The 13424-nt window shown below is 37.0% G+C and overlaps 1 protein-coding gene across 1 annotated transcript in view; it reads left to right on the top strand.

Moving 5' to 3' along the window:
- Positions 1 to 13424, top strand: part of SEMA3C (semaphorin 3C) — a 171490-nt gene that overhangs the window by 136840 nt on the left and 21226 nt on the right. Inside the window, exons 11-12 of the mRNA XM_063448177.1 lie at positions 3748 to 3892; positions 5891 to 6113. Of these exons, the coding sequence (XP_063304247.1) occupies positions 3748 to 3892; positions 5891 to 6113 (368 nt within the window). The remainder of the gene's footprint in view (positions 1 to 3747; positions 3893 to 5890; positions 6114 to 13424) is intronic.

Genomic DNA, 13424 nt, shown 5'->3' with positions numbered 1-13424 from the left:
AATATGTCTGCACTTATACACCAAGAATCAGTAGCAAGTAGAACCATACCTGACCACAAGACAATCAACAATTTGAAGCCTCTCATACTAGTCTATGAGGTCTGGTTTTATTGCTTAATCTCATGTCCAGCAAAGGTTTGTTGGATAAACAGTTTAATTTCCATTCACAGTGCCACTCATTCTATGAGTGGAGCTGCTTTATAAACCAAACGTAGCTATACTAGGGAAATAGTGGCATTGCAGCAACCACAAAAATATTTATCCTTTAAAGGTTATTTTCCCAACATTTGTTTACTATTTTGGCTCTTTTTTTGCAACAGTTGGAGTTAAACATTTTAATTTGGGATTTTTTATATATAAAGAATTCTATATGTGAAACCTTCTATTATGTTTATTTTTCCCCCAGAGGAAATACTTACTCTGAAATGGTAAACCCAAGAGCTCAAATATCTGTAATTTAACTCTCTCTTAAACAATATAAGCCCAATTATCATGCCAAAAAAGTATATGTATGATATATATTCCTGTTCATTTCATGAGGTTGCTATTTTTTCAAACAATTATTAAAAAGGTTACTACAACATCCAAGAACACTTCTGCATTTATAAGTGGTCATAGAGGAAGGAATCTGTGCAGATTTAAATGCTGCATATACAGAACTGTTTGCTCTTTTGTGCCGGGCTAGTTGCACCCTGGTATAGGTAACTTAAGCTTCCTAATGTTAGTTCTGTGCAAAGATTACATTTATCGTCAGTGTGTCAACACATAGGAATTATAAATTGTAACCTGGGCTATGTGGATGGCAATTTTATTTATACCAGTGTTTAATCATTTAATTGTTTGCTTAACCTTAAGACTGTGTACAGTGTTCACAGAAATCAACTGCCCCCCACCCCATACGCTGTACTCTAAAATACATTTTGTTTTTTCTATCTGTCCATTTCTTCTTTTGACAGACAATGGGACAGTACTTTCACCTTGGATTGTAGACAGTATATAAACATTTATTTTTATCTGTATGCCAAACAACCAGCACCTCATGCTGGCATAAAGCTGATGTTGAGGTAGTAGGGCATTTGCATAGTTTATGGGATTTAATTCCATATCGTAAACACTTTGATGGGATATGTTGCTTATAAAGTAATCTTCCTATAAATGTCATCAGGAATTTGTCTATGCATATGTTTTGTTCCCGGATATTATTCTGAGAAAATTCTCAACAGTTGTTGTGATCCCAGGTGTAGCCATTGGGGGTATTTCTGGGGCAATTAAGTTTGGGGTAACCAACTTTCACCTGGCACAAAGGGGCATTCTAAGCGCCTCCTTGAAGATGGTGGTTTGCTTAGAGCACCATCACTGGAGGAGTCGCTAAGTGACTCTATATCTGAGGCTTTTAGAATGTCACTGTCAGCGATATTAATCTCTAAACCTACAAGAATGGTGTAATCCGACACTGCCATATTGTCTTCTTCCTGCGAACTCCCTCTTGAACCACCCAGTTCCACTCAAAACAAACTTTAACCCAACTCGAAAATAAAAATAACGGACTGATCGCAGTATAAAAACCTGAAATCAGCTCTAGAGTAAATGTTTTTCTAACCAACAAAAAAATTCAGCTTAATCAGAGAACAGACTAATCATACTGATCACTGATTCAAAACATAACAGCACAGATACAGTACATTAATCAAACAGCAAGTTAAAACAAATTAAAATGCCTGAACTGACAAAAATGTCAAATTAGACCAAACTTTGTTCCCAACACAAAAGAAAAATGAAAAGTGCTAATGTACTAATCTCCCTAATCTGACTGATCACTGTAGTAAAACTGTGATCGACATAGAAACATAGAAACATAGAATGTGACTGACGGCAGATAAGAACCATTCGGCCAATCTAGCCTGCCCAATTTTTTAAGTACTTTCATTAGTCCCTGGCCTTATCTTATAGTTAGGATAACCTTATGCATATCCCACGCATGCTTAAACTCCTTTACTGTGTTAACCTCTACCACTTCAGCTGGAAGGCTATTCCACTACCCTCTCAGTAAAGTAATACTTCCTGCTATTATTATTAAACCTTTGCCCCTCTAATTTAAGACTATGTCCTCTTGTTGTGTTTTTTTTCTTCTTCTTTTACATATAGTCTCCTCCTTTACTGTGTTGATTCCCTTTATGTATTTAAATGTTTCTATCATATCCCCCGTCTTGTGTTTCCGCCAAGCTATATTGGTTAAGTCATCAGAAATAATCACCCCTAAATCCCTTTCCTCGGATGTTGAGGTCAGTACTCTATCAAATATTCTATACTCTGCCCTTGGGTTTTTAGGTCCAAGATGCATTATCTTGCACTTATCTACATTAAATGACAGTTGCCACAACTCTGACCATTTTTCTTCTTTACCTAAATCATTTGCCATTGGCTTATCCCTCCTGGAACATCAACCCTGTTACATATCTTAGTATCATCAGCAAAAAGACATACCTTATCATCAAGACCTTCTGCAATATCACTAATAAAAAATATTAAAGAGAATGGGTCCAAGTACAGATCCCTGAGGTACCCCACTAGTGACACGCCCATGCTTTGAATATACTCCATTGACTACAACCCTCTGTTTCCTGTCACTCAGCCACTGCCTTACCCATTCAACAATATTGGAATCCAAACTTAAAGATTGCAGTTTATTGATAAGCCTTCTATGTGCAACAGTGTCAAAAGCCTTATTGAAATCTAGGTAAGCAATGTCTACTGCACCACCCTGATCTATTATTTTAGTTACCCAATCAAAAAATCAATGCTTTTTTTTTTTTTTGTTGTGTATGCGCACTGTTATTTCTCCGTGCTGTGGGGGTTAATTCCCCTGCAGCACAGAGTCTATTAATTAAACGAAACGAAATGAAAAGGTAATGCATTTGGCATTGCCATTTCGTTTTGTTTATATTTTGTTTGTAGGGCTTTGGTTTACGTTTTAGTAAACGAATACGAAAAAAAAGAATTTTCGGACGAAAACGTATTCGAATGAAAACTAATGCACATGCCTAATCAACACAATTTTTTTAACCGTAAACTGTTTTACAGCACACTCAGGACTCACTATAACAATGATCTCTTTGCCCCTCTTGCCTCAAATCAAAGTAAAGGAGAGAAAACGAGAACAATGTCTCAGCCAATGTTACAATTCATTAGCTAAGACATTGTACCAGTGATCACTGTGATCACATTACCCAGATCATGCCAGTTCGTTGCTGTAGGACTGTCTGGTATGCCAGGTAAGTCCCCCAATTGTGATCTGTCCCACGGGTAATTCTGGGGGGGGGGGGGGACAAGAGTATAAGGACATGTTATGCTGTCCTAACATCTTTACAGCCCACCTTTTGGAGGATGGCACAGCACATTCTAATGGTATGAAATTTTAAAAAGGAAAAATAAAACACAATTAAACTTACCTATAATCGAACGTCAAGACAACCTCTTCTTGGCAGCCACCCTGCCTGTTCTGTATTCATGATTTAAATTTCTGTCCAATCAAATGGTTCACGTGGAGAAGCATTGGGGATCTATGGTGCATTTATATTCTGTTAGGATTGCAATGGTTTAACAGACTGAAAGAGAAATAGAAAATCGAGGAGCCACAAGAAGAGGTCTATATTTTATGCATAGGGAAATATGCAATTGTTTTTGTTACATTTTAGTTAAACTGAAATACTTAAATTAGCCCATAAAAATAACTATTTTATTTTCCAGCTCGGTGTTTAAAGGTTCTGCTGTGTGTGTTTACCATATGTCAGACATTCAGACTGTGTTTAATGGACCATTTGCACACAAAGAAGGCCCAAATCATCAGCTAATTCAATACAACAGCAGAATCCCATATCCAAGACCTGGCACAGTAAGTTTGTTATACAGAATGTTTTTCTGTGCATGTGGGTATTGTAAGCTATAGATGGTGGTATAGGTAATGTATATACTTGATTTTTTATTTTATTATGTTAATGCTTGCAGTTTTAAATTTGTTAATAGATTTAAAAATACACAGTACAAAAAATGGTGAAATTTATTAAAATGTCACTGCTGCCCTTTATGTTTAGTGAGGTCTTAAACAAGGGCATAGGAACCCTGAAATTGGATGGAACAACATTTTACCAAGAAAATCTGATTTCTCCTTACCCTTTCCAAGATAGTATACATCAAACCACAATAAACCATTATTGATAAAATAATTCAACTCCCTTGTTTCCCCTGCCCTTATACCTCTTTCCTGTGGTTTCTCAATCCCCTGTCTCCTATCTTCCCCATCCATTGTAATATATTTCCCTGGATACACCAACTTTTCTTCCTTTTTCACGTAGATTTATTTTGATATCCCATACGAATCTTTGGACTGATTGCTGTGTACCAAACCCTCTTCTGCCCTTCCACACATATGTACAAACATTAGCCCTCCTCCCGAACATATCTCAAAAACCTTTTCACCCTACCACCAGCCAAATCCCATTCCACCTTGATTCCTACCACCACAGGCTTAGGAATCCCACATTTGTATCCATTCATCCATTTATCTTACATTACCTGCTTGTTTAAATGACTGCTCACTTTTGAGTTAGTAGGAATTCACAAGTCAGTTCAACACTATTTCATACATTTTTTCTCATTATATTTGTAGCCCGTTGTTTAATGTTTTGGCAGGCTCCAATCAACCATAGTTTGCAGATTTTTCTAAAAATTGGCTTTTTAAGTAGAAAGTCGAAGATGCATTCTGTTATTTGTAATTTGATATATTTTAAAGTGCTGTTGGTGAAGGACTACAAACAATGTGACACTACCTGTAGCTTTGAACACTAGGTATAGTTGTAAGATAATAGGGATAAGAATAATTTTGCGAATCCCTGTTTTTGTATGGATTAACCAAACATAGCAAATATTCTCAATTATAATTTTCCCAAAGACCACCACTGTAGGCATAAATTGATACCTGAGTTAAACAATTTACAGAGTGCAAAGCAATCGTCTTGATCACTAGCAGATTGAGTTAATTCACATGTATCAGCAAAATTTCACCAATGAACTTGCACTGTTCCAACTTGCACTGTTTAAAATGTTTTAAAATTTGTAGACCCATTGGTTAGCCGATTGTACAGACAATAACTGAATTCACCATTGATTTTTCTTATATTATATATTTTATTTTTTGGAAAAAGGCTAAGTAAGTATTAGAAAAGGTTTTACAAGAGCAGGATATTTATTTCCTGTACATTTAGATTGGGGGACTAGGCACTCAAATGTCAGATGAAATTGAATGTAGAAAAATGCAGTTATACACTTCACAGTAAAGAATGCACCAGCAACTTACAATCTAAATGGTAGTGAATTAGGGATAACAACACACAAGAAGGATTATAGAATTGATATATTCAGCAAACTAAGCAACATCGTGGAATTCCAATCAGCATTTGTCATGTGTAAACAGGGGCATTAATTATTGGATGAAAATATAAGTTTGCCTCTTAATAAATCACTGGTAAGACCACACCCTTAACATGATGTGCAGTTTTGGGCACCTGTTCTAGAGAAGGATATTATGACAATAGAAAAAATTGCAGAGGCGGGCTACAAAACTAATAAAAGGAATAGAACATTTTAGTTATGAAGAAAGATTGGGGTGGAATAGGGGGGGAGCCAGTACTGGTGCTGGAATAAAGGTAAATGTTATACCTTTTTCAGGGAGGTAACATGATTTTTTAACATTCTAGGGTCAGGAATACAAGTTTGTACTCCTGACCCTTAAGTGTTCCTTTAAGTATTTATTGTCAGTTGTGAATTTGTTATATTTATTCTGTTGTAATGTACAGTTTTTGTAAAGGATAATGCTTCATATGTTTAACTATAGTGTCCGGGAGGAGCCTTTACCCCTACAGTGCTGACAACAAAGGAATTTCCAGATGATGTTGTTACTTTCATAAGAAATCACCCACTTATGTACAATTCCATTTATCCAAAACACAAGAAGCCACTTTTAATAAGGACGGGAACAGATTATAAATATACAAAAATTACTGTGGATAGAGTAAATGCTGGAGATGGTCGGTACAATGTCTTATTTCTTGGGACAGGTGAGTCAGATATGCAAATAACTGATTTATAAAACTTAAAACTTTGAGTACTATGGCGTTAATAAATGTTTTTCACTACTCTCTGTGCATCTCTGAAATGGCAGTGCTTACGTTAAAAGGTCTGCAGGGACAGGCTATAGACACCATAACAACTACATTAAGCTGTAGTGGCTCTGGTGACAATAGTGTCCCTTCAAATACAACCTTGCCTTTACAGAATATTCCTCTTTCCAACATATACTCCCCAAATCTCGTACGTCACCATGGTGGATTTCCAGCATTGTATTACATACAAATCTCAAGTTTAGAATGTACTGCTGATATTACAGTATCAATGTGTAGGGCAGTATTTAACACGGGCCAAACGGGGCAGCTGCCCGGTGCCCTGCTATTCACGAGGAGCCCAAAGCAGCTGCCCTATGGGTACACTGCCCGCAACAATTTATTTTAGGATCGTGTCAGCAGCTGAACTACCCTGTGTGTGTAACCTTGTGTATCTGTAACAAGGCCAAACATTCAAAGGAATTTAAACTTTTGATCACGGCCATTTGAGTGATTTCTGTTATCATTATTTTTTTATTTTTTTTTAAAAAGGAGCCAGACAAACAACTGTGTGATAATAAATGGCTTCAAATGATCACTATCCTTCAATAAAATACCTTTTTTTTGCAAGGATTAGATATTTTTAAAATCAATGCCAAAATTTCTGCCAGGGTATGCAAACTTTTGAGCCCAACTGAATATGCATAGATAATGGAACACGGATACGTTTCTTCTTGCTTCCATTAGATCCCCTCAAGTGGAGCGCCTTGCTCTCCCACATAACTCAGATCAGACCAGTGTTCTTTCTGAATGCTGTGCATAGAATATATTGCATTGAGAAACCTCTGATAGGCCAAACCCAATGAAGAAGCTAAAAGTCTTCTTTGGGAAAAAAGGTGAGAGTTTGCCAAGGCTGAAGTTCATAAGGACTGCAAGGTATTGTAAATAAACCCCCAATGAATACATGCATAAAAAATGTATGTATTCATTGGGGGTTAAGCTACTAATCAGGGATTTAAAAAAATTAATTGCGGAGTGGCCTTTTAATATTAAGACACTAGAATAATATATGTATGTGAATGAGTAGAAATGTGTTTTGACAGCAGTGGATAATAATCTTCTATAAATTCATAATTCAATCATTATTAATCATTCAGTTCGTTAGCAAATATTCTGAGGTTTGAAATATATATATATATATATATATATATATACATACATAAAAACCTTGCAAACTGGTACACGTTTGAGTTACATTTATCTTGTTCTAAGCATCTGCTTACAATGTGCTAAACTTTTGTTTCATTCCCCAAAATGGATATGTGTTTTTCAGTACTTCGTAGACTGGAATCTTCTCTGAAGTATTGCCATATTTTTGATCTTGTAAAGTTTCTGCTACTTTGTAATCTGCAAACCAAATTCTATGTTTAAATATAGTTGCTTATGTCATGAATTAGAGGCAGCATGTAATGGTACAGTCATGCAAGGTATCACTATGTTTTTCCTTTTCATACAGAATTTAGGCAGAAGTAAATTTTGGAAACTAGTATTTAAATAAATAAAAATTATAAAATATGCCATGAAAATTGCTAAATGTAAAACCCTGGTTTGAATTGTTATTTGCTCTTTAACCCCTTAAGGACTGAGCCAAATGTACACGTTATGATCAAAACAAAACGTAAACAAAACCTGGCATTTGCGCTATATGTCTGTCCAACCGTAATTCACCTCTTTCATATTAAATGCACCCCCCCTTATTATATATCATTTTATTCAGAGGAAACAGGGCTTTCATTTAAAGGACCACTCTAGGCACCCAGACCACTTCAGCTTAATGAAGTGGTCTGGGTGCCAGGTCCCTCTAGGATTAACCCTTTTTTTTATAAGCATAGCAGTTTCAGAGAAACTGCTATGTTTATACTGAGGGTTAATCCAGCCTCCAAAACCTCTAGTGGCTGTCTCATTGACAGCCGCTAGAGGCGCTTGCGTGATTCTCACTGTGAAAATCACAGTGAGAGCACGCAAGCGTCCATAGGAAAGCATTGTAAATGCTTTCCTATGCGACTGGCTGAATGCGAGCGCGGCTCCTGCCGCGCATGCGCATTCAGCCGATGACGTCGCAAGGAAGAAGGAGAGGAGGAGGAAAGCTCCCCGCCCGGCGCTGGAGAAAGAGGTAAGTTTACCCCTTCCTCCCCCCAGAGCCCAGCGGGAGTGGGTCCCTGAGGGTGGGGGCACCCTCAGGGCACTCTAGTGCCAGGAAAACGAGTGTTTTCCTGGCACTAGAGTGGTCCTTTAATATCAAATATTAGCTATGAAACATAATTTAATATGAAAAAAATGGGAGAAAATAAGAAATGTTGTTATTTTTTTAGTTCTACATGACATTTTAACTGTCAATGTCATAATACTAAAAAAATGAGTGCAGTGTGTGTATATGAGTGCAGTGTGTGTATATGAGTGCAGTGTGTGTATATGAGTGCAGTGTGTGTGTGTATGAGTGCAGTGTGTGTATGAATGCAGTGTGTGATGCAGTGTGTGTGTGTGTGTGTGTTGCAGAGCCTTGGTGGGGGGTGGGCATTTTTATTATTATTTTTTAAATTATTATTTTAATATTTTTTTTGTTGTAAAATTATAATTTTTTGTTTTATATTTTTTTATTATTATTAATTTTTATTTTATGATTTTTTTTAAATATTATTTTATTAAATATTATTATTTATATATATATTTTTTCATCCCCCCTCCCTGCTTGATACATGGCAGGGAGGGGGGCTCTCACTCCCTGGTGGTCCAGTGGCATTGGCAGTTCAGTGGAGGGGGGCTGGCAGGAAGCACTTACCTCTCCTGCAACTCCTGTCAGCTCCCTCCTCCTCCGCGCCGGTCCGGTCGCGAGAGCCGCACTATGACCCCGCTGCTCTTGCGAGACTTACACTGGAAGCTGACAGAGGTGCTGACCGGACCGGCGCGGAGGAGGAGGGAGCTGACAGGAGCTGCAGGAGAGGTAAGTAACAGCTCCCTGCCAGCCCCCCTCCTACACAGCCCCATTGTCTGTATTATGGCAATGTAAATTGCCATAATACAGACATTGACTCGAGTATAAAAATGTGCTGAAAAACTCGTCTTATACTCGAGTTTATACGGTAATTTAGAATGTCTTATCTCCTGTTCTGTTAATAGCTTGCTACACCCTGCAGGAGCCTCCTGTATGTGAATAAAGTTAAATTTACAGATGATAAACACTTTTAAAGTAAGTTACATCTGATTGAAACTGAAATAATTTTGCTTTCATGCAGGCCACAGGGGAGTTGTGCCTAGGGCTATATAAACAGAAGCAAGAGTGATTTAACTCCTAAATTGCAGTGAATTGAGCAGTGAAACTTCAGAGGCATGATCCATACACAAAAATTGCTTCATTAAGCTAAAGTTGATTTGGTGATTATAGCGTCCCTTTAATATTAGTTTATATTTATTTACTGTTATCTTTCTCCACTAGTATCCACAATACAAGTGGACATTTCACCTTTTGGGTGTCTTCACAAAAAATAAGCCCAACCAAAAAGGAAGACGCTATGTGAGCTAATTCTTTTTTTAAAACTCCTCTACTCTAAGAATCTACTTTCTCCCCCCCCCCCCCCCCCAGTCCCTAAAAGTCAGAAGACCACTTTTGTTATGAATAATACAGTATATCTATATATCAGCCTGACAACAAAATTGATACTTTTTGAGTGGGATGACTCTGGCAGTTCATGTTCACAGGGGATAGACTAAAGGTGATATGCACTAAACACACGACTTCCTCTGGTGTCCAAGCTCAGAATCCTCCTAGAATAAGTGAATAGGCCACGTCACACATTAGTTCTTTAAAGAGAATGAGCATGTTTAAAGTCTATACTAAGATTAGGAATTTTACACCAATGGCCCCAGACTCTGACATGTCCAGCGGCACTCATAGCACTTTCTCTTTGCTACCTTCCAACCCTAAATTATGATTTTAAATTTAAGAAAATATATATTAAAAAATAGATTTTATATATTTATAGTGTCCAACTATTTTAATGACTATTATTATTTATTATTGGTTTTGGAAAACACAATTACTGTAGCCGTGGCCGTAAAGTACGTTTTTTTTTTTAAAATGGAGAACACATAATTTTGGTAATTTTTAATAAGAAACCCAACATCTGTTTAGTTTCTTATTTTTCACTGGAAAAGGTGATAAATACATTGATTGTGACTGTGCTATTTCATCACAGCTATACCTTTTCATATTTTTATGTCATATAATGAATCAATTCCAGACTGAAATTATTATATATCAAGCAGTAATAGAATGTTGATGTAAAAGTGTAGAAGTGTAGTTTGATAGCTGGTAATGTATTATCATCTCCATGTGCCAAAATGCAATCTAGCTGCCAGGTTTCAGATCCTCATTAGATGACTTTATCACTTTGGACCAAAAAAGCGGTGTTGTTTTATTACTTTGAAACATTTATATCACAAAGGGTTTTTTTGCAAAAAATAAAGTACCATACATTGTTTTTAAGCTTTGTTCTTCTAAATTTAAAAAGTGGTGAAATGATATCTGCAGTGACTAAATTACTATAAATATTGTTTCATGCTTTAATGATGATTTCACCTAGACTTTTTGTAAGAGATCATAAATCAGAGCTATAGCATTATTAAAGAAATGGTAGCACTGTATTACAGTTCTGAGAACATTGCAAATTAAGTGTACAATTATGGTTTGCATAAATGAACCTGCAAGGTTTAAGTTCACCTTTTTTAATGTAAAAAGTACACCAACAGTAAGGATAACAAAAAACACTTGCAAAAGGCTAATTTGAAGTTACCATGTTTTCTGCAAATACAGTGAGATTTGTGGAAAATTCAGAGTACATTTCAAATTTAAGATAAATAATCAAGCTGGAAAAAAATATCAAACTCTTCTATGCTTCAAGTTTGGCTACTTTTGCTGTTAAAGGATCACTATAGGGTCAGGAACACAAACATGTATTCCTGACCCTATAGTGAAAACCCACCATTTAGGTGACTTGCCCCCACCTTAGCTCCCTCAGAATGGGTTAAAACTCACCTTATTTTCAGCTCTCCAAGGGTCCTCCGGCGCTGGCCCTGCCCCCTTGGTGACATCATCAAAATTGCAGATTTTTAGCCAATCCAATGCTTTCCTATGGGGTAAAACTTTGGATTGGCAAAAATCAGCAAGGGGCGTTATGGCCAATCAGCACTTCCTCATAGAGATGCATTGAATCAATGCATCTCTATGAGGAAAATTCAGCGTCCCCATGCAGAGCGTGGGGATGCTGAATGGCAGGACTGCTTACTGTGCAGCACTGAGCCAGGAAGCCCCTCCAGTTGCCATCTGAAGAGTGGCCACTTGGAGGTGTCCCTAGGGGCAATGTTTTCTCTGAAAAGTCAGTGTTTACATGAAAATGCCTAAAGGGAGCTATTATACTCACCAGAACAACTGCATTAAGCTGTAGTTGTTCTGGTCACTATAGTGTCCCTTTAAATTTGAAATTCACTTTAAGTTCTTGACATTTCTCACCGTAGCTTCCACCTATCGTTATCATTATTTTCAATGTAAATTGTACACATCTAACAATGCATGGGTTTGTATTATGCATAGCACCTCTTGACAGAAGTTTAATTTATTAGCGAAGATGAATACAACTGCTACCTTGGCTTGTAGCAGCTGAAATATAATTTTTAATATAATTACCAATATGGATACTGCACTCTCCCGGATCCCAGGGTGCAACCAGGCATGAGGTTGGACAATCCTCACAATGTAACTTGCAAAAAAGTAATAATGGTCCAGGCACTCAAGTTCAATCCAATGGGTAGATTTCATTGGAGCAGAATCAAAACCACGTTTCAGCCCACACCAGGGCCTATGTCAAGCTTGACAAAGGCCCTGGTGTGGGCCGAAATGTTGTTTTGAGTCTGCTCCAATAAAATCTGCCCACTGAAATATAGTTGTCAGCTAAGATTACAGCTTCTTCACAGAGATCTCTGAAAGACGCCATCAGGGGAAGTGGAGGGATTTACATAGCATTATATCACACGGTGGACACACGAGGAACAACTATTTGAATAAGCATTGGGAAGCACAATCTTTCTCCTGTGTCATCTCTGAATAATGAGGAAGTTTTATTGTTACAGTTATTTCTTTAAATTGCTGCATTATTTATTTTTGTAATATTTTATTTAAAGCGACCTTATACACACTATTACCTATATAAGGAAGATGAGGTTTATGGCAGCACTATATGCTAGAGGAGGATAACTTTTGCAGGTTGCGGATTTAAAGAAGCATATTTTGTGAATGCTTTAAACACTATATTTGTTTATTTTATAGATTTAGGTGTATTTTTAGATGTCTCAATGACATGGTCTGCGTACAGTGGTCCTTTAGTTTTAACTTTGCTATGTAAAACAAATCCAGCCTCCATCAGCTCCTCCCCCCGCCGCGTCGTCAGGTCTGCTGATTGTTATTGCTTCACTCATCCAATGATCTTACGCTCATTGGGAAGCACATGCTGATGGAGGCTGGAAGCACAGGCTGATGGAGGCTGGATTTGTTTTACGATTCATGGATTCTCTGTGTGAAGCCATTAGCTGCCTGCATTACATTCACATGATATTAGACAACCTCATGCAAAGTGTAAGGACATCAAACGTCGTTCAGGCCACAACAGCTCTGGTAAAAACAGGCAACACCATTTAGTGGCTGTCTGAGAAGCAGCAACTATAGGTGGGTTTATCCCTGGAAACAGAACAATGACTTTTCTCTGAAACGGCAATATTTTTACACACAGGGCTGAAAAGTCAGGTGCAAGGCAACAAGAAAACTTTGATGTAGCTACTTTTCATAATTTTAACTTCTTATTATAGCATTTCTCTCCTTCTCAGAACTGACATTTAAAGGAACACTATACACCCTGTTCAAAATTATTATGCAAATTATATTTTTCTCATTTACCTAAATAATTGATGTAAATACAGTCAGCATAATTCTCATGTTATCAACTATTAAGAGTACAATTCAAATTTTATTGAACAAACCTCCTAAAGATAACAGTATTTTTTTAAAAACATAAAAAACTTACAATGCACTGTTCCAAATTATTACGCACATTAAGTTTCAAAACACTTTATAGGTTGTAAAGAACTTAAAATTGTCATTTGTTGTGTTTGCAGCATATTTACTGAAATCAAAAGCTATTTCAATCACACTTATAAAAACAT

Source organism: Pelobates fuscus, chromosome 3, assembly GCF_036172605.1.
Source record: "Pelobates fuscus isolate aPelFus1 chromosome 3, aPelFus1.pri, whole genome shotgun sequence".
In the NCBI taxonomy this organism is placed as follows: Eukaryota; Metazoa; Chordata; class Amphibia; order Anura; family Pelobatidae; genus Pelobates; species Pelobates fuscus.
Note: the sequence above shows the minus strand (reverse complement) of the source record. Positions and strands in the feature narration are given on the sequence as shown.